Source organism: Geotrypetes seraphini, chromosome 3, assembly GCF_902459505.1.
Source record: "Geotrypetes seraphini chromosome 3, aGeoSer1.1, whole genome shotgun sequence".
Lineage (NCBI taxonomy): Eukaryota > Metazoa > Chordata > Amphibia > Gymnophiona > Dermophiidae > Geotrypetes > Geotrypetes seraphini.
Genome location: NC_047086.1, coordinates 384,596,281 through 384,622,264, shown reverse-complemented (window position 1 = coordinate 384,622,264; position 25,984 = coordinate 384,596,281). Strand labels below are relative to the sequence as shown.

Below are 25,984 nucleotides of genomic sequence, written 5' to 3'. Positions count from 1 at the left end.
AGAAAAAAAAAAGGGGGGGGGAAGAAGACGGCAGCACCCCCATTTTTTAAACAACCTAGGTGTGAGTATTTATACCAGCTCTTTGGTGTACAGTGGTATTTTAACTATTGCTTTAGTATTCTATAAAGGAAAATAGGCACCTTGTTTCCTTTATAGAATAACCTCCAGAAAGGCGCCTCTTTGTGCAATATGGTTTGTTTGTTTTTTAGGCAATAAGAATTTTTACTTTTAACGCCAATAAGATATTATTCAGTTCTAAACAGAGGAAAGAAATAACTCAAGGACTTAAGTTGTCAAAAGCACAAATAAAATTGAGACATGTAATTCTTTTAAAATAATTTTCCAGAATTGGTCAGCTTACTTAGGGGCCTAATTATCAACTTGAGCTACCATTAAGACACGTGTTGTTTTTTTAATTGCCACTAACTTGTGCTACTGTGGAACAATAAGAGCAGCTTACATAACCAAATAAACCATCAAAATTATAATATAAACCCTTCATGATTCTACCATTGCAGTCAAGGGAGTGCAGCAATATAGTCAAATGTGTATTACTTTAGGTAAATTTCATATATTTTTTTCTTTAAGTTAGATGATGGTAAAGGGATTTGTTTGCATTTTTACTGAAATATTTACAGTAATTACTTTTAATTTGTCCAGAAATCTCTATCAGCTGCTAAGTTTATTTCTTTCTATCGGGTTTTTTTTAAATGTTTAATGATTGGGTTTTTTTAGGAATGCATCTTCAGTTTTTACAACGGGTTCATATACATTTAAATCCATAATCATTTCTAAAACTTTCTTCATAAGTATGTGAACATATCAAAATTCAGCCTGTTTGAACCTATAATGCAATGCTTCAAAAAACAAAGCTCCCAGAATTTACTAGTTTCAAGCTGATGCTCAAAAGAACAACACAAAGAAAATAAATCCAAAGACATTGATGCACTGCTCAACACGCTGGGTGTTTTCCCATCTTGCAAGGCAGTTTGTTTTTTCATCCTAAACATATTGTTACAAGAGAGAGAAAAGCTTTAATAAATGTGTTCACAGAGGGACTCAGACTCCCGAGGCAGGCCTTACGGCCAAAACACGTCCGTGTCAAGTCTTCATCAAAATTAAGATAACTGAGCACCACAAGTTGCCTTCTGTTTTCTTTGTGTCTCTGCCTTGATAAGGTAGGATCTCTTGTTTGGGTGCATTGCTCAAAAGAACAAACCATCCATGTGCATTAAAAAAGTGTGTGTATATTGTAGAGTTGCGCGGGGACAGAAATCCCACCCGTCCCCGCCAAAGTCCCACCCGTCCCCGTGAGGAATCCCCTCTGTCCCCGCATTGGCATTCAACTTCACATCAGCTTTCTGACCTTCAATTCACAGTTTTGGAAGTGGCTCAGCTGACGCGAGGAGGTAACATCCAAGCTTGGTTGTCGAAAAGAGAACAGAGATGGATTTACTATTGGAAGACAGTCACCCCTGCTGGTTTGAATCGTGAAGTTGAATGGTGGGCGTTTCTTCACAGATGACAGACAGCTGATCACAGTATAAGTACTGGGTGCCCAGCTGAGGTTTGACGTCACAGGATATGAGAGAGTTTTTCCTTTTGAACTAGGTACCCAGCTGACAGCGTCGTGATTTTGTGTTTAAACTGCTTTTTAAGTGTATGATTTTGAAACGCATCACCCTTGTCTTTTTTGTTTAGGGAGAATTAATATTTGAGGTCGCTTACAGCACAGCGGGTTCTCTGAAGAAGCCGGTTTGGCGAAACGTGTCAGAACCCCGCCGGACCATTGCTGTTTAGGCATTGAAGTTAAGTTTTTGGATTTTGCATTTGTTAAGCACTGGACATTTTATGCACTCTATGGAGATTTAAGAATCATTTACCACTTCATGAAGTTATTTTATAACCTTTCAAATTAGACGGTGCAATGCTAGATTCACTGAAAGTCTCTGTAGGGGTTAGGTCCCCACGCTGAGCTTTCAAATTCCATTCTTGGATTCTGAGCGCCACTCTAGAAAGGCATTAATAACTTTCATTATTGTTCCTTTTTTGTTGTTGCTAGCTATAGATTAATTACAGGTAGAAAAGCTATTTTCTATAAAACATCAAAAAATCAAAAGAGAGAGACTTCTAAGCAGTTTTTTTTAAAGCAAGATTAGCCAGAAAGAGAAAATAAGCTTTCCACTATTGCAAGAGTGAACTGCATGACACTGACATTCGTATAAATACCTGCAAATGTTTCTTATGTATTCCTGGTTAAATCTGATGAAGCCAGCACATTGCTGAAAGGTTTTTGGGCCCAGTCCTTTGACACTCTTTAGCTGGTCTCTGTTTATAAATGGCCCATTCTTCTCTCTCCATTCAATAATATTTTTTGCTCTAGTTGCATTCAGTCCAGCAATGTGTCTAAAAAATAAAAGATAATTTGTTGGAAATCAAAAGAAATTCACAACAAATATTAGACACAGTAGTAAACACCAAAAAATGATTTTAGCACAAATCTGAAATTTATATACAGTAAAATGATGCCAAATCTTATAGTAATATACCACAAAATCATCAATATCTAATTCAAATAAATAGCACTCAAAACATATTCTTACATGCTACTACATTGTGTGAAATCATCTTTAAACCTGGGTTACAGTCCATGAAACACTCTGCTACTACTACCATGCTATCAACATTGGTCCACTTCAACATTTAAGGGAAAAATGACTGAATGAATTCTTTGAATTTTAACAAGCCTTTTTTAAAAAATTAAAAATATCCCAATAGTATAGCTACAAGTGAGCCTGAGTGGGCCCAGGCCCACTCAAGACAATTCTGCAATAGCTGCCTTTCTCTCTTGCACCTGAATCTGGCATTTGCCCCCACTCATCAACCCACAGCTCAGCAACTCCTCCCTCTCTCTAAACCTCCCCCTTCCCGAACCTCATCACCTTTGCAGGCAAAAACAGCAATATATATTCATTTCCTGCTGTACCCCCTCTTGCTGATGTCACTTCCTGTTTTCTCTCTGGCAGGATGCAGCAGAAGGAAGGTCTGTGGGGTCAGTGCAAATAGCGGATGTACATGCCACACAGGAACTGAAATACATCATTGGGGGGTGGGGGGCAGTTGCTAGGCCACGGGCAGGAGAAGGATAAATTATGTGGTGGAGGAAGGGTAGTTTGAATAAACCCATCCAATATAACTGTGGGCCCACCTAAAATAACAAGTTTGAACTGGTTTGACTATGCTACTGAAGTATCTTTTGGCCATGGTTGCACCAGAATGTACAAGCCTTTGCTTCCTGTTTGTATCTTCAACTGAAGAACCGAGCTACCTTCTTGTTGGCCGCCGACGCTATCAGATCAAAAGTTGTGTGCCCCCACCGATGCACAATGCAGGTAAAGGCTTCCTGAGACAGTGACCACTCCCCATGATCCAGGATCTTCCTGCTGAGGAAATCCACTTTTACATTATCCACTTCTGCCACATGTGCTGCCGAGTGCACCAAGAGATGAACCTCTGCCCACCAAAACAGCACCACAGTTTCCAAGCTTAGAGGAGTACTCTTGGTGCCTACCTGGTGATTTGCATAAGCTACCACAGTTGCTTTGTCTGAGAAAACTCATACTGCTTTGCTCTGCAGCACGTTCCCGAATGCTTAAAGTGCTAGCGGATGACTCAAAGTTCCAAACAGTTGAGCGATCACTTCCTCTAAGAAGAGGACTAACGTTCCTGAACCCGATGCCCTTCATAATGTGGCCCCTAAGCATATAGGCTGGCATCCGTCATCAGGATCACCCATGTGGAAATATGAAGGGGAACTTCTCTGGCTAGAGACTGAGGCTCAAACTACTAAGCTAAACTGTGACATGCTTCCATTGTCCAAGGTAGCTGATTCTGCAGTGTATCCCTCTGCAGGCACCATTGGGAGAGGAGCACATTCTGGAACGGTTTGAAAAATAATTCATAAAAAGTTGAGCATGTCTAAGATTAGTGCAAGATGGGTTCCAAGAATGCTGACGCTGTGTCAGAAGGCCACAAGGCTCCAGTGCTGTCAGAGAACTTGGAGATGCTTCGTGAAGACCAAGTGAATTTTTTTCATCATTTGGTGACTGGAGATGAGACTTGGGTCTATCACAGAGATCCTGAGTCCAAAATGGAGTCAATACAGTAGAAGCACAAGTCATCCCCCACCCCAAAAGAGTTCAAAACAGAAAAATCTGCAGGCAAAGTCATGTAAACTGTATTCTGGGAGGATGAAGGACTTTTGCTTCTGGAGTTCAAGCCACACAAGACAGCCATAACAGGGGAGAGTTAAGCCAACACAATGATCACTTTACAGGAATCAATCAAGGAGAAAAGATGAGGAAAACTCACAGCAGTTGTGCTGCTTCTTCACGACAATGCGCCAGTGCACATGTCATGACAATCACAGGCTGCCATCCAAGAATGTGAGTTTCAGCAGCGGAACCATCCACCCTACAGTCCTGACAGGGCTCCCTGAGATTATTTCCTGTTTCAAGTTTTTAAGAAATCTCTCTATGGACAGCGGTTTTCAAGTGATGAAGACATTAAGGAAGCTGTGATGTCCTGGTCTGAAGATGAAACAGAAGAATTCTTTTCAAAGGGTTAAAGTTAATGCAGGAAATGTGGATGAAGTGTACGGAGCTATCAGGGGACTATATTGAAAAAAATAGAACAAACATTTTTTGAAAACTCTTTTCTTTACTACTGAGGTATTACTACTGAACGCCCCTCGTAGGACTCAAACACCTTCATCAGTAAAACTTGAAGCTAAGAAATCATTTAGTTTATCTCCTATTACCTTATTTTCCCTGTGCACTGCTTTTACCCCTTGACTACCCAGCAACTAATTCCATAGCTTTTTGATTTGGATGAACTTGAAAAGATTTTAATACTAGCTATTGCCTCTACAACATGCTTCTTTTCAAAGTCTCATTTGGCTTGTCTTAATAATTTATTTACCTAACTTTTCCTTGTGCCTATTCCTGGTTTCTTCATTATGTATGCTTTCTGTTTTTTGAAAAATACCCTTATGGTTTTCACTACCTCTTTCACCTCACCATTAAAACACACAAGTCATTATTTGGTCTTCTTCTAACTTTTTTCAATGTGGAATATACTAAAACTAAGGGCTCCTTTTATGAAGCCGCGTTAGCAATTTTAGTGCAACCCGCGCTACGCGGCTAGAACTAACTCCAGCTCAATGCTGGCGTTAGCGTCTAGCGCAGCCAGCAGTTTAGCATGCGCTATTATGCGCGTTAAACCACTAACGCGGCTTTGTAAAAGAAGCCTCAAGCTTCCAAAATGATCTTTTTAAATAATGTCCATGCCTCATGCAAAATTTTAACCCTGCAATTGTTCCTTTTTGGGTTTTCTGAAATAATTTCTTCATTTTATCACTTTCTCCTTTTTAAAATTAAGTGCTAGAGTAGTGTTTTTTTTAAAAAAATGTCATCTTTCCATTGATGACAAATTTGACTACCCTACTGCCTAGCAGCCTCAATACCATGAACCATTTAAATTTAATTTATGAAGCATGTATGGTTGGGAGACTGGATGGACCATTCAGGTTTTTGTCTGCCGTCATTTACTATGCTACTATGAGTTTTATAGCAAGTTCTGTATGCCAATATTGTCATTTCCTGCACCAACTGATCCACAAAGCAGTCTTTAATAATACCCAGAAACATTACCTCCTTAACATGACCCAATGAGTGTTGGAGCATTTACCGCAACAGCCGGTGATAAAAACAAAACAAAACAACCCTAACATGGCTTCATAAAAGGGGGCCTACATTAGGTAACCTCCTTTATCACCCTTTTTCTTATCAAAACAATTAAAAAATGCAGTAGAGAAAAAAAAGACTTCAGAGAATCACTTTTAGCTTTCACATCAACTATTTTATGCTGAGATTCTACTAACATTGATTATAAAAAAAACATCCACTTCTTTTATATTCCTCCACTTTTGCAGTATAATCACCGAAAAATCCTAGAACAGTTCTACACTGCATCCCTTCCACTTGTTCCATCACCTGTTCCTTGATTGAAAGTCATTCAGGCAAGCTATAATGTCCTGGGACTGATTGTTCCTTCTCTGCACCAAGCTTTGATGTCTTTTCACCTGCTTGAGTCCTGCCCCAATAGCTCACCACACAGACCCTGAACAACCTCCACATAGTTCCCAGATGAATACCCTTCTGGAATTCCTCTTATTTAAATATTATTTTGAAGGGACTAATTTTCAAAGTCCTCCAATTTCTCAGTCCAGTTCCTTTGCTCCTTCTGCCTATGATCTGCTGCTTTTTGTACTTCTGCCACTCTCATATATCCATCCAATCTCTCCACAACCTTACTTATTTCATGTTTCTAGTTTATTATAGCTGCTTTCATTTCCACTTTCATCACTATAAGTTAATTTTTAATTTTGTCCAGCAACCATCTCCCTCTACTGTTTGGAAAGTACCTATTTCCTCCACCAAAAGAGAAGTCCAAGGCCATTATTGAGATGGCTTGGGGAAATCCACTGCTTATTCCTATGATAGGCAGAATAAAATCTGTTTTATTACTTGGGATCTAGCTAGGTACTTGGGTTGGCCACTGTTGGAAACAGGATACTGGACTTGATGACCTTCGGTCTGTATGACAATTCTTATGTTCTTATGTAAATAAAATCAGGATACCATATATACTCGAATATAAGTTGATTCGAATATAAGTCGAGACCCCCAATTTCCCCCCCAAAAGGAGGAAAAATAAAAATAAAAATGGTTGACTCGAATATAAGTCGGGTGGCTTAATATTCAAGTGTCCTGCCCTGCCAGGTTCTGCACTTAGCCCCCCTTCCTGCCAAGTTCTGTACTCAACCCCCTTCCCTCCCTGACTGTGAACCAAGCCCCCCTCCCTGCCAGGCTCTGAATACTGTCCCACCTTCCTTCCCTGTACCCTCTTCCTCCTAAAAAGAGCCAACCTCATCACTGATGTCACAATGGCTTGATTGTCCCGTACTCCCCTCTGCCCTCTAACCCAGCCAGCAGATTAACCCTTCCCCTTAACTTAAACCACCTAGTGGTAGGCCGGGACAGAAGGGATCCTTCCCGTCTCCTGCCCCGGCCAACACTAATAATTACCACCCTCTCTCGCATACCTGTCCCCTTGGTGGTCCAGTGTTTATCCCACGCTGAAATCCTTTAGATTATAAAGATAGTAGCCTGCGGTGCACCCGGGCTGGCATGCAGGAGCGAGTTTTTCATGCTTCCGGCCAGCCCTGCACCGCTCATTGATAGGCTGCTGCGAGAACCGCAAATCCCATGAGAACTTGCGGCAACCTATCAAGGAGCGGTGCAGGGCTGGCCGGGAGCACGAAAAGCTCACAGCTGCGTGCTAGCCCAGGTGCGCCACTGGCTACTACCTTTACAATCTAAAGGATTTCAGCGCGGGATACACGCTGGACAACCAGTGAACAGGAACGCGAGGGAGGGAAGGAAGGAGGGTGGTAATTATTAGTGTCGGCCGGGGCAGGAGATGGGAGGGATCCCTCCTGTCCCGGCCTAAGGCAGGCTTGCAGGAAGTCTGGGTTTCGGGTGATCACTAGGGGATGACCCGAATATAAACCGGGACCCCCATTTTTGGGCCAATTTTTTAGCCCCAAAATACCGGTTTATATTCGAGTATATATGGTATATTCGAGAATATACAGTAATTTTCATCAGGTAAGTAATGGCATTGGCTCCAGCACACCCAAAGAGACTAAAGAGAAACTGTATGACCATGACAGAAAAAAGTGTCTGGCTCACCTCAATAAAATTTCTGAGCAGATGTTAATATCTACTCCCACAAAGCTGACACACTCTTCAACCACACTATCGAGAGTTGCTTTCAGTAATGTCTGTGGCGCATCATGCTGAAATAAGAAATAGACTAGGTTACCTAGTTGGAGAATCAAGTCATCTGAACTGTAGCAACATCATTTTTTAAAAAACATTATTACCATTTCTAGACATATGGCATTAAGAATATCCACATTTGAAACTTAAAATAGGTTGTGCAAAGCATTTTAATGGATCAGCACATCTGATAATTCAAATTTTCAGAAAACTGCATTCATTAAATTATATTGCATGTCTTATATTCTGCAACCAGCTTATTTAGCTTCATGTGGCTCACAATCAAAAAGAGGCTTGGCATATCCAAGGAACTATAATCACTGAAATACATATTAAAACTTACATAACACATTTACAAAACAGAGAAGTTTTCACAGCTTTCTTAAATAACAAATAGATGCCTATCTAATCTCAAATGGTAGTTTTATGGGAAAGACAACATAAATATCTCTTTAAATCTAATTCCTTTTGGGTTTGGAAAATGAAAAACAGTTAAAGTCAAAGACAGTAATTCTCATGCAAATTCTTTTACAAAGCTGCGCTGCCAAGCAGCGCACGCTAAATGCAAGCCGTCTGTTCTATTCCTATGGGCGGTTTGGCATTCAGAGTACAGCTTTCCCTCCGGATTTGCGGTTTCCCTACTCAAATTCGATTATTCATGATTTTTTCTTCTTTTTGCAGGCTGCCCAAACCTTCCCAGACCTTACCTGGTGGTCTAGCGGCGAAGTGGGGTAGGATCGATCATCTTATGCTCTTGCCCTGTGCAGAGCCATCATCGTAATGGCTGCCGTGAGTTCCTGTTGTAGTTTCAAGACTACAACAGGAACTCATGGCAGCCATTTTGATGACGGCTTTGCACGGGGCAGGAGCATAGGAAGATCGCTCCTGCCCCGTGTCACCGTTAGACCACCAGGTAAGGTCTGGGGATGCAGGAGGGAAGAGGGGGGTGGGTCAGAGCCGGCCCAAAAACTTATTCACAATTTTTCCCTATTCGCGGGCCGGCTCTGCACCTAAACCCAGCGAATACGAAGAGCTGTACACTCCTCAGCAAAGCAGCCCTGTAAAAGCCTGCCATAATAACGTGTAAGCAATAGATTTTACATTCAGAATGGAGCTTTACCATGTAATATTTTAAGAATCATTATGCATGATTTAAATATCATACTGGCTTTTGTTGAAAGCCAGTGAAACTACACAAATAATTATACACAGAGCATAATGGAGCAGCTGTATTTTGCATTGTCTGCAATTTTTATGCAAATAATTATGGCACCCTAAACAAACAATATTATTATAATCTAGCTGTGATAAAACTAGAGCCTGGACCATTAATTTTAAGTGATTAAACTGAATACATTTTAAAAATCTTTTTCAATTTTCTTAGTATCATAAAATTATTTTGATCACCGAGTTTATCTGTGGTTCCAAAGATAATGTACTATTATTACCCCTAGGATATTCAACGCTGATTCAAATAAATAATTCTTATATCCTACTGTAAGATACTGATTGTTGTATAAATTTTCCTAAGCAGCAAAAATAAAATTTAGGGCTCCTTTTACGAAGGCGCGTTAGGGCCTTAACGCGCGAAATAGCACACACAGTAATACCGCATGCGCTAGCTGCTACCGCCTCCTCTTGAGCAGGTGGTAGTTTTTCAGCTAGCGCACGCTAATCCGGTGCATGCACTAAAAACGCTATCGCATCTTCGTAAAAGGAGCCCTTAGTCTTTTCCTTATTTAACTTTAGGAAATGCAAAGTTACTAGATTTTCTACTCTTTCAAAGATTGCAAAGACTAGAGGACACTCAATGAAGTTACATGAAAATACCTTTAAAACAAATAGGAGGAAATACTTTTTTTCCACTATTGAAACAGACATGGGGGAAGCCACTGCTTGCCTTGGATCAGTAGCATGGAATGTTACTACTATTTGGATTCCTGCCAGGTACTTATGACCTGGATTGGCCACTGTTAGAAACAGGATACTGGGTTAAATGGACCATTGATCTGACCCAGTATGGTTATTTTTACGTTCATATCTACTAAAATCAAAATATTTTCGAATCATCGTTATTTTTTCACCAGTGGTTGGACAAAGATCTTTTGACTAGATGAATGCCTTAAATCCAGTTCTCTCTAATCCAGTTTCTAAAGCATTAAATCTTAAACTGCCATATTCTGGACCACTCCTTAAGCTTCACTAGGTCATTCCTCATGTTATCCACACCATTATGGCTGTCTATCCTAATACAGATTTTGGTATCATCTGTAAAGAGGCAAACCTTACCAGACAGCTCTTCAACAACATTGCTTACAAAAATATTAAAAGTTCCAGCCCAAGAACCAAACCTTGCAGCACACCTCAGAATGAGCTCCATTTACCACTACTCTATATCACCTTCCACTTAAAATCAGTTTCTAACTTAATCAGTCAGTTTAGGGCCCATACTCAGTCATCTATATGGAACTGTATCAAAGGCTTTGCTAAAATCTAAGTGCACCACATCTAGAACTCTCCCTCAATCCAAATCTCTGGTTACCCAGTCAGAGAAATTAAATTGGTCCACCAAGACCTGCCTTGGGTTCAGTGTTCCACTGGATTCCTGAAACTTTATTATTCTCCATTTTAAAGTTATTTCTCTTAGTTTACTTACCATAGAAGTCAGACTTACCAGTCTGCAGTCCCCCAACCTCTTTCTTACTCCCGCTTTTTTGGTGAGGGACCACATCTGTCCTTCTCTAGTCCTCTAGGACCCCTCCTGACTCTAAAGTAGTATTGAATAAGTCAGCCTGAACTTCCCTAGGTTCCTTCAGTATCTTCGGATATATGCCATCTGGACTCACTGCTTTGTCCACCTTCGATTTCGGTAGCTCCTCACAAACACAGTTCTCTGAAACTCATTCAGGCTTGAGATGAGTTTATTTGGTCCCTCCAACCACAAAGATATTCTGTTGCCTCTGTATTTTGTTACATATGCTTACATTTATCCTCTTGTGACATCAAGAGCTCCTTTTACTAAGGTGTGCTAGTGTTTTTAGTGCACGCAAATTAGCACGCTATAACCCCGCGCTACGCGGCTAAAATGCCAGCTCAATGATGGCGTTAGCGTCTAGCACGCGCGGCATTGTGCGTGCGCTATTATGCACATTAATGCCCTAACGCAGCTTAGTAAAAGGAGCTCCAAGTGAATCCCCATTTCATATCTCCACACTAAGAATATACCCTTACTTAAGGAGGACTAAAACAGAGTGGTGTTAAATCTAAGACACCGATGGTGCTGACTCAGGTTCCAAGGAGACCACCAGAATACAGGAAAGTAACCACCTAGGAATCAGCTTATGGAGGAGAATCCAACAGCAAGCTTTGGTTTGCCTGATGCAAAGGACAGTAAATATGTATTTTTGGAAGGTCGTTTATTAAAGGTATTTTACTTAAAACATCTTTGGTGTTCTTTTACCTTTTTATTTATTTACTCAATTGTTTTTAGCTTGTCCTTCTAAGGGAGATCAAAATGGGTTACATATCTTGGTGGGCTCACAATTTATGTAATGTACCTAGGGCAGTGAAAGATTAAGTGACTTGCCCAGAGTCACAACCAACAGCACAGGGTTTGACACCCCCCCCCCCTTTGTTTTCTTTGATTTGCTCCAGTTTAGATTTCAGCTCTCTCTATCCATCAGGATAAATATAAATTACTTAAACCTCTGGGTCCTCATACCCTACTGAAAAGCCAGCTACAAATACAGACTCAAAGGTGAAGGGGAGAAATATGTAGAAGCTGATAAAGAAAAGGCTAAATTGCTTAACAAATATTTCTGCTCTGTGTTCATGGCTGAAGCACTGGGAAACAGACCACAGAAGACAAACATGAATAGAGATGGAGAAGTGGTAGACCCTGATCGATTTTCAGAAGGTTGTGTTCATGAGGAGCTAGCTAAAATAAAGGTAGACAATGCAATGGGGCCAGATGATATACATTCGAGGGTGCTGAAGGAACTTAGGGAAGTTCTGGTGGCTCCGCTGACCTTTTCAATGAGTCTCTAGAGCCTGGAGTGGTACTGGAAGACTGGAGAAGGGTAGATGTGGTCCCTCTACACAAAAGTGGAAGTAAAGAAGAAGTAGGGAATTACATGCCAGTAAGTCTGACTTCTGTGGTAAGCAAATTAATGGAAATGCTTTTAAACTAAACTAAAACTTAACCTTATATACCGGGTCTTCAACCAAAACAAGCTTGACGCGGTTAACAATAAATTAAAAAAAATAATAAAGTAAACTAAAATACAAGAGTTAGTTTTCAAAATGTTTAGCGAATACAAAAGTTTTTAGAAGTTTACGGAAGAGTTGGAAGGAACTGGGACACCTCAAAATTAGGGGAAGTTCATTCCATAGTTGGGGAAATTTAAATGCCAGAGAGCTGCTAAAATTCTTAACTTCTTGAATTCCTTTCCTAGAAGTAAGAGAAAGTTTAAATCGATGAATGCCTCTCGCAGATGAAAATCTATAAACATTCCATAGCAGAGGAACAAGAGGAGCAAAGAGACCATGTAAAATCTTAAAAACAATACATAAATACTTAAACTGAATTCTAAAATAAACCGGGAGCCAATGGAGAGAGAAAAGCAAAGGAGTCACATGGTCAAATTTGCTCTTTCCATAGATCAGCTTTGCGGCAGTATTCTGAATCAACTGTAGTCTTTGAAGGCAATTCTTAGTGATGCCAAGATAAACGGCGTTACAACAATCTGACCAGGATAATATAATAGATTGTACCAAAACAGAGAATGGTGAAGTTTCTGGAATCCTGTGGCTTACAGGACCAGAGGCAACATGGATTCACTAGAGATAGGTCTTGTCAGACAAATCTGATCAATTTCTTTGACTAGGTGACCAGAGAATTGGATAGAGGGAGTGTGATAGATGCGGTGTATTTAAATTTTAGCAAAGCCTTTGACAGTGTTCCACACAGAATTCTAATAAATAAACAGAGTGACCAAAGTTATGGTCAAGAACTGGTTGAGTGGTGTGAGCCTGCCGGTGCCGGGTTTTGCAACTGGCTCCTGACCAGGGCTCAGCAAACACCGTCCATAATGTGCCTTCAAAGGAAGTTGAAGGTCCTGCTGGTTCTTAATTGTATGAAGAAAACAAATGTCAGGAACAATAAAGCTTTAACAAAATTGAGTCCAACTTTATTTCCCCCAAATAGCAAATTGCCACAATTTGGGCTGCGAATTCAAAAACAAACATAAACATAAAACTTGGGCTTACAAAAATACAGCCCACACCTTGCTTGCAGGTAAGTGCAAAATGCTTCAATTGTAGCCTTGCCCTGTCAGTCTCACAGTCAAAAAGGGCACGATACGGTTACCGGAACACCCAGCCTTTATACTGGTTATTCCCAATGGTTTTTAAACACTGTTGGAATGTGCTGCCTAGGCCTGGTCTTTAACAGGCCTACCCAGCCAACTTCACAGGCAGTTGGTGGGGGAGGGGAGTAGCTGAATCCACTTTATTTAAAGCTTGCCAAAAATTGGCCCCACAATCCCGCCCTGAGGATCTTCAGTGGATTCTCCCCACTACTATCCCTTTCACACCCGGACAGTCACAAAGTTACATCCAAACAGAGAAAAAGGCAAAAGTCAAAATGTTCAAGAAAAAAAACAAAAAACACTTTCTTCCCTGACTCAGGCAATAAGGCACACCTGCAGCTGTGAACCTAGCACTGCTCACGCTGCTTGCACTGGCCTTGTGCCTCCAGACAGCCCCAAAAGAAAACTAGATTCCAAAAGCAAACAAACAGCAAGAAAATCCAACTTAGCTTTGATCCACGTGTATGTCCTCTGGTTCCAGGGAAGTATCCATAGGTTCTATGGCGTCCTGGCTGGCTGGCTGGTTTGCCTCAGGGACAGTGGTTACATCTGCCATTTCAATGTCCTGATTCTGTGGGGATTCAGGAGCCCAGTCCCTCGAGCCTCCTTCCTGGGCTGACCCAGGGTAGACTGACTTGTTCTTCCTAAGCACAGCCTCTAAAGCCCTGAGCTGGACACGCCCTAACCTGTGAGGGGGAGGAACAACCTGCTGCTTCTGCTGAGTTTTCTGTTTAGCCTTAATTGGCCCCAGCAGTGGTTCATTAGCTGAGCTCTGAGCCTGACTCTTAGGCTGTCCTTTTGTGTAAGGCACCTCCCGTTGCTCCAGGCTGTTCTCCCACTCATCTTCTCCTCCCCAGGGTTCTGTATCCTGGTGTTTCAATGGGAACTCAGACCTTATTTGTCTGTCAGAGTTCAACCTGTTACAGTGATCAGCCCTTTTCAGGATAAGGCCTGGGTTTTGAGGAGCTTTACCTGGCACAAGCTTAGCCTTTAGACTGGGGTTGTGACAGTGGACGGTGACAGAGGGTAGTGATCAACAGAGATCGCTCTGAGGAAAGGGATGTTACCAGAAGTGTGCTTCAAGGTTCTGATCTTGGGCTTGTTCTTTTTAAAATTTTTATAAACAATATTGTTAAAGGGCTGTCGGGTAAGATTTGCCTCTTTACGGATGATACCAAAATCTGCAATAGAGTAGATACCCAGGATGGTGAGCATAACATGAAGAAAGACCTGGCGAAGCTTGAAGAATGGTCTGAAATTTGGCAGCTAAAATTTAATGCTAAGAAATGCAAGGTCATGCATTTGGGGTGCAAAAACCTGAGGGAAATGTATAGTTTAGGGGGTGAAGAACTTATGTGCATGACAGAAGAGCAGGACTTGGGTGTGATTGTATGTGATTTTCTTAAGGTGGCTAAAGAGGTTGAAAAGGTGACGGCGAAAGCTAGAAGGATGCTAGGGTGCATAAGGAGAGGTATGGCCAGTAGGAAAAAGGAGGTATTGATGCCCCTATATAAGACTTTGGTGAGACCTCATTTAGAATATTATGTACAATTCTAGAGGCTGCACCTTCAAAAAGATATAAAAAGGATGGAGTCGGTCCAGAGGAAGGCTACTAAAATGGTGTGTGGTCTTCGTCATAAGATGTATGGGGACAGATTTAAAGATCTCAATACGTATACTTTGGAGGAAAGGCAGGAGAGGGGAGATATGATAGAGATGTTTAAATACCTATGTGATGTGAATGCACATGAGTCTAGCCTCTTTCATTTAAAAGGAAGTTCTGGAATGAGAGGGCATAGGATGAAGTTAAGAGGTGATAGTCTTAGGAGTAATCTAAAGAAATACTTTTCTACAGAAAGGGTGGTAGATGCATGGAACAGTCTCCCGAAGAGGTAATAGAGACAGAGACTGTGTCTGAATTCAAGAAAGCCTGGGATAGGCAAGTAGGATCTCTTAGAGAGAGGAAGAGATAATGGTCACTGTGGATGGGCAGACTGGATGGACCATTTGGCCTTTACTGCCATCATGTTTCTATGTTCCTAGAAACCCATGAAAGTGTTGAAAAAGTAAGCAAAATAATTTGATCAAACAGGTGATTGACTATTAGGGAAATTTCTGAGGATCTGAACATCTTTTACGGTCCATTCAAAACATTTTAACAACAGATTTGAACATGAGGAGAGTGTGACCTCAGAAATGGGCAAATGGTTTCTTCCTCCATCATGACATCGATCCATGTCACATATCACTTCTAGTACAAAAATTTCTGTCAAATAAAAACATTATGGTATGTCCTCATCCACCTTATTCACCAGATCTGGCACCAAGCGACTTCTGTCTCTTCCCCAAAGTCAAAATGACCATGAAAGGTAAACATTTTGAATCGAATCAGGACATTGAGGCAGCCATGACAGTGCAACTAAAGACACTCGTGAAAGAGGACTTCCAGAACTGCTTCAGAAAGTGGCAAGAATAATGGAATAAGTGCGTCGAAAGTGAGGGGAGTATTTTGAGGGGGATTAACAGCAATGTGTCTTTTACTGTAATAATTTTTTTTATTTAAACATTCACCGTACTTTTTGATCAAACCTCTTAAATGGCCTTGGTTCTGATCATTTAGGATGAAAGGGATTCTACTGTTTTGCTGGTGTTTCACTAATCATTTTGAATTATGGAAAAAGCAGTGCTATTTGTTTACAATCATTAGGAAAACTAGCCACGGGCTAAAGAAAACTATTTTCTATTCAAAGTTCAAATTTCTGCTTCACCATCACTTTCTATGAACATCACACAGCAGCGTCAGAGCATTTAGAAACCTCTACCACAGCTTAGTAAAAGAGGACCTTTATTTACTTAGAGATATGAGTTTAACTGGATTGAGATTTTAAACACAGCTATCAGGTTTTCCAATTGCAATATCTCCTCTAACTTAAATGCTCCCTCTGGTTGTTAAGAGAGAACACTGATGGATATTAGCCTTTTGAATGCAAAGAACGCTCTGCCAAATATACCGTCTTATGTGTGCCCCAGGTGAATATTGGTCGAGATCTGCATAAGCTCTGAAAGTACTGCCATCTCAATTAGGCCCCACTATGGCATAGTACTGAATATCCAGGGCTAATTCTGCCTGCAGCAGACAACACTTAAAAATCACTGACTGCCACAGGCTGAATGCTGGCAGGATTGTTTTCATAACCCTAAAATTAAGTTTATTACATTTTAAGATATTAAACAAATCAAGAATTTTCTTTAATGTTTGTTAATGGCTGTACTATTAATTTTATGAAGGAAGTAGCTGAGGATGTAGCATTTATTCAAATATAAGATGATGTACGGTATACTTTTTCAGAAAACAATTTCAAGAATTTGACATTTTGGATCTGCTTTTACTATGCTTAAATTTGATTGTGAAGGGACTTGTATCCAGAGGAAAAAATTACTCTTCATACCATTAAAATCACAATTCAACCTTACTTACAGAGTATTAGAGTCTCCTACAAAAAAGAGTTAGGCACAAGCTTTCTCCTATTCAAATAATTCAGAGTGAGTATCTCACCTGTGCCCCAGGGAAAATTTTTTTGGAAAACCAGTACAACAATTTGTTTTAGCATCTTCCTGACCTGGAAATAAGATCAGGAATTTCAGCTTCCTAAGCATGACCTCATACATTCCCCATGGTTGGTATAGCCTTGTCACAAAACTTTCAACTCGATGTCTTTGTTCTAATTGCCTCAGAGGATTTAGTCATCATTCAACAGATGCTAGTAAATTAACCAGTGTCAACGTTTAAGTCTTTTGAGCATAACAAAATACATTTCCTTTCTCCACCATGCTGCATTTAGAAACATCTGAAAAACATTTTGATTACTACTTTATTTGTAGCTGTGCAAGTGATGAAGTATGAAAATAGTTGCATACAAGCCTCAAAGCTAATAAATTATGCTGCTAATTTGATTTTCAGTCACCAAGAGCATTTTAAGACTTTTTGTGTGTGAAGTTATGAGTATAAAACAAGTATGCTGTATGTCTAGTTTCCACAATTACTTCTCTTATATGAAGTACAGTTTCAAAATTTACCTTAACCACAGAGGGTGGTGGATACATGGAACGTGCTACTAGAGGATGTGATAAACAGGAGCACGCTACAGGGGTTCAAAGAAGCTTTGGATAGGTACTTGGAAGACAAAGGGATTGAGGGGTACAGATAAGAGTAAAGGTAGATTATAGGGATGGAATTAGAGGTAGGTTACAAAATTAATCAGGGACCACTGTTCAGGCACTAGGTCTGATGGGCCGCCGCGGGAGCGGACCGCTGAGCAAGATGGACCTCTGGTCTGACTCAGCGGGGGCAACTTCTTATGTTCTTATGTTCTTTAAAACACACTGCAAGGACTAGCAATTGAGTCTTTCTATTATTCAAACTCCCAATATTACAATTTAAATTCTGTATCCTACATAGGTGAATTCTTTCTAACGGTCTTTGCTTAATTCTTATGGAGGTTCTTCCTGACAAATACAGTATCATATATTTTCAATCCTTGATATTAAAAGGAATTGAATCAGTATGTACTATTTCGAGCCACAACATCCCAGATCTTACAATGGAAAATAACTTATGTCAAACCATGCACAACTTTATTTTATTGCTATCATTATCATCATTTTTTCTTAATTTTGAAATGACTGTGGCTATCCAACCAATCCTACTGAAAAAGACAAAGTAAAAGATGGCTATCCAAGTCTGTGAGAAAAAATAATAATTATAAGGTCTATTTTCATAGCCATCCTCATATGCCCTTCCTATGGAAGGATTTCTCACAAACCAGGGCTGATTTCAAATATTGTTCTCCCCTTTACAACCTTCCTCCTTAGGCAGTTGTTATATTATATAGGCCACATTCTGTCTACCTGCACTTAGAATTGTTCAGAATTTCATAAAATGTTTTGCATGCTTCTTTCCCATCATCCCCCTTCTAAAAATGTCATCTATCTTGTACTTTGTTTCTTAGGTTGTCAAGCCTGTAGATTTCTTGCCTTATTTCTATGTTCCCTAAAATATCTCTTGGTCAATCTTAAAAGGTATTCAATTCTCCTATTTCCAGCCTTCCAAATTGTTCTTTTGCCTCCTCTAACTGCTGGTATACCTTGGTGGCCCCCATTCTTTGAGCCATCTTGGAGGCATTCTATCTGCTTTGGCAGCTTTTCTCATTATGACTTCCTCTCCTGTTTTTCCTTGAATCAATACTCCTCTCATCTATGCTTTCCCCATATTCTACATCGTATGTCATCTCTCCTCTATTATTTAGGTGACATACTTGCTCCGTTTATCTGTCAAATGTTCCTTGTCCTCTTCTGTTTGCACTAGACTGGAAATTCTCCTTCATCCCCTACAATTCATTGCGTTCCCTACATATTTTCCCCAAGATTGCATGGTCTGATATTGTTATTGGGTATTTCAGCATCTCTTTTCAGTAAGATGATGGAAGCACTGATTAAGGACAGCATCTGCGAGCACATGGAAAAAAATGGGCAGCTGAGGGAGAGCCAACATGGCTTCTGCAAGGGAAGGTCTTGCCTCACAAACTTACTACACTTCTTTGAGGGGATAAACAGCCAGATAGACAAAGGGGAACCCGTAGACATAATTTACCTCGACTTCCAAAAAGCTTTCGACAAGGTACCCCACGAACGGCTGCTTAAGAAGCTGTGGAACCACAGAGTGGAGGGGGATGTATACCGATGGATTAAACATTGGTTGGTGGGCAGAAAACAGAGGGTTGGAGTGAAGGGCAAATACTCAGACTGGCAACGGGTCACGAGCGGAGTTCCACAGGGGTCGGTGTTGGGACCGCTCCTGTTCAATATATTTATAAACGATCTGGAGACAGGGACGAAATGTGAGGTTATCAAATTTGCAGATGACACCAAACTCTGCAGCAGGGTTAGAACCACGGAAGACTGTGAAAACCTGCAAAGGGACCTAACGAAGCTGGAAGAGTGGGCCAAAAAGTGGCAGATGCGTTTAATATAGAGAAATGCAAGGTCATGCATGTTGGGGAAAAAGAACCCGATGTTCAGCTATACAATGGGGGGAACATTGCTAGAGGTAAGTACCCTTGAAAGAGACCTGGGTGTGCTGGTGGATACAACAATGAAAGCATCAGCACAATGCACGACAGCCTCAAAGAAAGCAAACAGCATGCTGGGTATCATCAAGAAGGGTATCACAACCAGGACAAAGGAAGTCATCATGCCGCTGTACCGTGCAATGGTGCGCCCGCATCTGGAGTACTGTGTCCAGTATTGGTCGCCGTACCTCAAGAAGGACATAGCATTGCTTGAGGGGGTCCAGAGAAGAGCGACGAAAATGGTAAGAGGTATGGAAAACCTTTCGTATGTCGACAGGCTAGAACAGCTGGGGCTGTTCTCCCTGGAAAAGAGGAGACTTAGAGGAGACATGATACAAACTTTCAAGATCCTGAAAGGAATAGATAAGGTAGACAGGGATAGATTCTTCAGACTGTGGGGAACAACAAGTACAAGGGGGCACTCGGAGAAACTGAAAGGGGATAGGTTTAGAACCAATGCCAGGAAGTTCTTCTTCACCCAAAGAGTGGTGGACACATGGAACGCACTCCCGGAGGTTGTGGTGGGGCAGAAGACACTACAGGGATTCAAAGAAGGTTTGGTTAAATTCCTGAAGGAAAAGGGGATTGAGGGATACGGATAGAAGTAAGGATAAGTTTTTTAGGGCAGCGAACACTTGACAGGTCATGGACCTGATGGGCCGCCGCGGGTGTGGACCGCTGGGTGCGATGGACCTCTGGTCTGATCCCGGTGGAGGCAACTTCTTATGTTCTTAACTCAGCAGATCCTCTCTAATAAAAATAATCCATGAATGTTTTATTCTTAGCTTTGTGGAAACTGTAGTCTATACACAAAGGATTATTCTCTCGTCAGACAGTTTATCATCCCTTATTTCTTAGACATTGAGAGCAAGATTCTTAAAACTTATTGGAAAAACCTGACATGTCGCTCTCGCGGCCGTTATTGTAACAATTTCAAATACGCCGAGTCATTCTAAAAAAATCACACATGCAAATGAGGTTTGTGGAGTTTCACAAAGGGCCACTAAATTTACATGTGATGAGTTGCTGGTGATAGCGATTGGCACATGCACAGAATACACAACTAAAAGAGGCTTAAATGTGCCAGGAAAAGCAACATCACCATCATCATCTTCGGGTCTCATTGGGACAATGTGGAAATAAAAAATAAGTAGTATTTTAATGGGAAATAATGCAATTTTATTTACAGAAATTCTATCACACAAATAATACAGCAGTACTATAATACTATTTGAGAAAAAAGTACTCTAGTCAGACTGGATTTGTCTGAAAGTTCAAACTGTAGTTTTTAATCTCCTGGACACCTTGGAAAATCCCCTTAATTAAATTATGAGAACAAAAGTTTAGGTCTCTGATGTTTGATAAAAGAATATAACTTCAGGCATTTTTCTTTGAAGATTTTGTGGGTTTTAGATCTTTTGTTAAGGTATAAACTTAAATGACTCATTTCTTGATTTTTTTTTTTAAATCTAAATTTTGTTTATTATTAATTGCAACATATTGCTGAAATTTTGCCATAGGGAAGAAAGATTATTTCATTATTCTGATATGGAGAAAAAAATCAAATACACCATCAATCTTTCACACCTGAACATGTTTATATGATAAATGTTCATCAACAATCTATGTGTGCCTGCTACATGAAAGACTATGAAAAGATATCAATATAAACTTTCCAACCAAACAGGCATTAAAAAACACATATTAGTAGCAGGAACAGCTATCATAAAAAGACAAGCAGACATGGCTTCCATACCTCTCCACTGCACCATCTCATTGTGTCCACCAGGGCCCAAGCTAAACTCACACTGCTGACCTTTGCCACTTCATTGTCCCTGAGGCCTGGGCAAGCTGTCCCACCACTGTTCACCGGATCCAAACGGCATTCATCTCTTAATACACTATTACATATTGGAAGTATATCAGGCAGACAAACCAGTCCCACACAATGCAATAACTGTCTTGTACCTATGGGATTTGGTAGCACTACTGACTTTTGAAATATTTTATACAGTTAGTGCTAGTTATATTAAAGAAGGATATAAAACTAACCAGTAAATATTTTCATGGAAAAAACCCCCTCTTATCTGACAACTTGAAATATCAGTGACGTGGTGAAACAGGGAAGGCCCCAGAGGAGAAGACAGAGAAGCAGCCTGTTCAGTGCTGCCGCTGCTTGGAACGGAGGTATGTCGGCCTCGCGGTGGGGTTCTGCTGTGTGGGATGGGAAGGAGGAATGGAAAGATGGTGCGCAAGGGGATCTCTTGCAGCCTGGCTGTCAGACAGCCGCGGCCCGCTAGTGGGTTGCGGACTGGAGGTTGGGGGACCCTGCTTTAACAGACCAGTCCAGCAGCACCTCTCCTTCTCCTCCCTCTAGGTCCAGCAGCAGCTTCCCCTTCACAAGCCTCCATTTCCAGTCCAGTGTGGCACCTCTCTCCACACCCCTCCGTGACCAGCAAAAGCAGCTTCCCTTTCCTGCCAACCAGCTCCTCTTCCCCTTTAACCCCTACCATCAACAGCTCCCCCTTTGCCATCCTCCTTTCTAGTCCCTGACCAGCAGAAGCAGCTCCCCCTTCCCCTTCCACCCCTACCATCAGCAGCTTCCCTTTTCACCTCCAGTCAGTGGCAACAGCACCTTCCCCTACCTGGACTAGTAGCAGCAGCTCAGTGTTTTAACTTGCTTGCAGAAGTGCCAGTAGTATCAGCTCAGCGATTCACTTAGACAGCCTCGGGGCATTTGCTAGATTGCACCCGCCTCCAAGGAAAGAGTAAGTTGCATCATCAGAGGGAAGCTGCAACCCCGCAAAGGCCCCGAGGCTGCCTAACATGGGCCTAGATTCACTAAAAGATAGCAATTCAATCGCTGTTGGCCGATTCCTGGCCGATTTTAAAACAGCGATTGATTCACTATCTTGTTTGCATGCAAATGATTTGCACGGAGGTGCAAATCATTTGCATGCAAACACCCTAACTCAATCGCTCAGTTAGCGATTTAGTCGGGGAGAGCCCTGACAGTAATGACAGGAGAAGCAGCCTCCTGTTACTGCTGTCAGGGCTTCTGTCAACCACCCGCAACTTATGGCAGGAAGGATGCCCACTCCCTCCTGCCACCCGATGCTCCCTAAACCGCGCCATGGTGCAGGCTTAAACATATGGCAGGAGGGTTGCCCGGTCCCTCCTGCCATCGGCCCCCTTTGCCGCCGCTGCCGAACAACCGCTGACAAACACCCCCTCCTTTCCTCCCCCCAGAACAAACAAACGGCAGGAGGGATGCCCACTCCCTCCTGCCACCGACCCAGATGACAACGACCCCCTCCCCTCCCCGTACCTTTCAAAAGTTGGGAGCAGGAGGGGTGGCTCATTCCCTCCTGCTCCATAGAGCGCTTACACGCGAATGCGGCGTTAGGCCCCGCCCCGGTGCATCATGTGATGCAGAGCAACTGCAAAAGACTTCTGCAAGGACTGCTTGCAGAAATTGAAGCTAGGGTTGTTTACTAACTCTCAGGCTAAGGGGGGTGAAGCATATGTTCAGAAAAGATGTGGATTTCTGCAACACCCAGACTGCGGGTTGGGATTTAACACTTTGGATATGGAATCCGGAAGGGACATAACAGAATGTGCGTTATATATGTTATGCCCTGTGGTTCTCATTGCTAGCAATGCACAATAATGCACATGACAATTTACTAAATAAACCCAAGTATTTTTTTTTTTTTTTCACTTGAGTCACAGTGGGTAAGGAAATAATCACTGATAATTGCAAAACATCACAAAATCTTTAGGATCTGCAAGGATACTACACTGGCAAAGCACACAACAAATGGACTTGGTAGAAATAAACAAACAGAGCCAAAAGTGCAGGCCCATTGTTTGCTATTTTCTAAAGTTGTGGTCATGGATACTGTACAGAGGATATGTTATAAGATAGGCTGTTTTTTCATGTATTCCTGCATATTACATAGTCCTATATTTTCATGGTAAGAATATTTTTTGTAGGCATCAATTCCTATTAGCCAATGATTTTATCATTATAACTTGAATCATTCATCGCCACTGTAAATGACTTTTCCATTACCTTATTAGCAATTTTGTATTGTGGATTTTGATCTAGGGTATGAAAATGACCATCTACACAGTTACAGGAATGAAAAGAGACTCTGTTCAAACATCTATTGTGTTTCCATTTTCTGTGGAAAAATGGTTTTCAAACATACAGCTGGCTATTGCTAAAGGAATATTCACTTGGTCTACTTTGATTGACATTTTGAAATGGCAGCTTTTCATGAAAAGCTGTTAAGTTATAGAACTCAGTTATGGTACTAAGACAGACTGACTTTGTTCTACTGTTGGGGCACGTCCAACTTAAACACAATCCTGCCATCTGAATTTAATAGTACTTCTCAATCCTGATAAAAAGCCTATTTTGCATTCGAGTTTCTAATGTGTTTTTTTTAAATCGTAACCAACTAGAAATTCATCTTTAGAACCTTCTTGTTTTGCAGATACTAACTGTATTTTGTAGTTTTATCTTTATTATATCTATTAAGATAGATGTGTATAAGCTTTGTTGTCTTTTCTTATTATTAAATGTTATGGGACAAGCATATATCAAAATATTTGTACTATATCAGGAGTTATTTTTCTATATCAGGAGTTATTTTTCTCATGTAAATAGCAAAATCTATTTTCCTGAAAACAAAGGGGTTTATTTGGGGGGGGGGGGGTTGGGGGGGAGAAGGAGGAAGGTGTTTCTGCAGAGCTTCCTGTTTCTGTTTTGAATTGTATTTGTACCAATGTTTGATTTCTTTTCTTTCAGTCAGTCAGTCCTTATTACCTATCATTGCACTGGTTGCCAGTGAAGGCATGAGTAATGTTTAAATTTTCATGCCTTTGTTTTAAGTTAGTTTGGGGATTGGCACCTACCTACCTACTATCTTATTTTGGCTATATAACCTCGTGAGGGTAACTAGGAATTGTAACTTATTTGCATAGCCGAAGATTTTAGGTTGTAAACTCAGGTCTTATCTAGATTTCAAGCGAGCAAACAACAGTCCTGGTTGGGTAATTATATTAGCGGAGCCATAAGAACATAAGCAATGCCTCTGCTGGGTCAGACCTGAGGTCCATCGTGCCCAGCAGTCTGCTCATGCAGCGGCCCAACATGTCCAGGACCTGTGCAGTAATCCTCTATCTATACCCCTCTATCCCCTTTTTCAGCAGGAAATTGTCCAATCCTTTCTTGAACTCCAGTACCGTACTATGCCCTATAACGCTCTCTGAAAGCGCATTCCAGGTGTAAAGAAGAACCTCCTAGCATTCATTTTGAATCTGTCCCCTTTCAACTTTTCTGAATGCCCTCTTGTTCTTTTATTATTCGAAAGTTTGAAGAATCTGTCCCTCTCTACTCTCTCTATGCTGTCCTATGGCGCTTTCAGAAAAGAAATTAAGACAGTACTATTTGATAAATTTATCTCTTAATTTGCATTTTTTATTCTCAACATAATAATTTTACTGTATTAACTTAAAATTTTTTAATGTCTTTTAACTAATAGATTGTATTCTTACCATTACTATTTTGTATTTCATTGATTGGCCAGTTTTTCTCTTCTGTGGAATCCGCCTAGAATTATTTTGATTGAAGCGGTATAGAAAATTAAAGTTATGTTATGTTAAGGGACAATGCAATATACTTTACAAATTCCTTATTTTGTTATTCTAAACATACAAGGTACCTGGTAGAGGTTTCTTATGAAGATAAGCACCTCATAGTTAAATCCTTAATAGAAACATGTTTATGTTTTATTTGTAACTTGCTGTATTGTCCTTCACAGCACATCATAAGAACATAAGCAGTGCCTCTGCTGGGTCAGACCAGAGGTCCATCATGCCCAGCAGCCCGCTCACGCGGCAGCCCATCAAGTCCAGGACCTGCATATTAATCCTCTATCTATACCGTTCAATCCCATTTTCCTTCAGGAAAACATCTAATCCTTTCTTGAAACACAATACCGTACTCTGTCCTACCACACCCTCTGGAAGCGCATTCCAGGTGTCCACCACCCTCTGGGTGAAGAAGAACTTCCTAACATCAAAATGTCATATACTTAATCCTGTTAGCAATTTAATGGAAACTGGAAATACTCATAAAAGTTAATATTCATTTTAGCAATCTAAAAACATAGTACTTGTGCATATTTTAATTTAGTATTTTAGGAATATAGGAGTCAATTATAGAATAGTTATGTATCGTCTTTTTCCTGATATTTCTCAAGTAACACAGAAGAGAAGAAAGGACTTTTTGACCTATAGGTCAAGGGTCCAAGCTTTGGATGCTTCCTTTATATTGAAATTTCCATCTAAATGTTGTGTTACATTGGAAGAGAAAAATTTCCTCTTTTTTGAACCGAACGTTATTGGAATTTATTGTGGCTAGAGAAGGGGGCGGGAGGGGGGGGGAAGAGAGTAACGATAGGTATAATAGCACCACCCACAGATTAACGAACTGGCTGTCGGATTTGTCTCCTAATGCTGTCCTTTTGGTAAAATTGTTTATTGGGGTTTTTTTTCCTTTTCTTGGATCTTA

The 25,984-nt window shown here is 40.9% G+C and overlaps 1 protein-coding gene across 20 annotated transcripts in view; it reads right to left on the bottom strand.

The window, feature by feature from the left end:
* The window catches only part of SRBD1 (S1 RNA binding domain 1), a 307,187-nt gene that overhangs the window by 31,369 nt on the left and 249,834 nt on the right, over window positions 1-25,984 (bottom strand). For all 20 annotated transcript variants that reach the window (XM_033935755.1, XM_033935737.1, XM_033935739.1 and 17 more), the window contains 2 exons: window positions 7,815-7,921; window positions 2,230-2,406 (listed from right to left, as the gene is read on the bottom strand). In XM_033935755.1, the coding sequence (XP_033791646.1) occupies window positions 2,230-2,406; window positions 7,815-7,921 (284 nt within the window). The remainder of the gene's footprint in view (window positions 1-2,229; window positions 2,407-7,814; window positions 7,922-25,984) is intronic.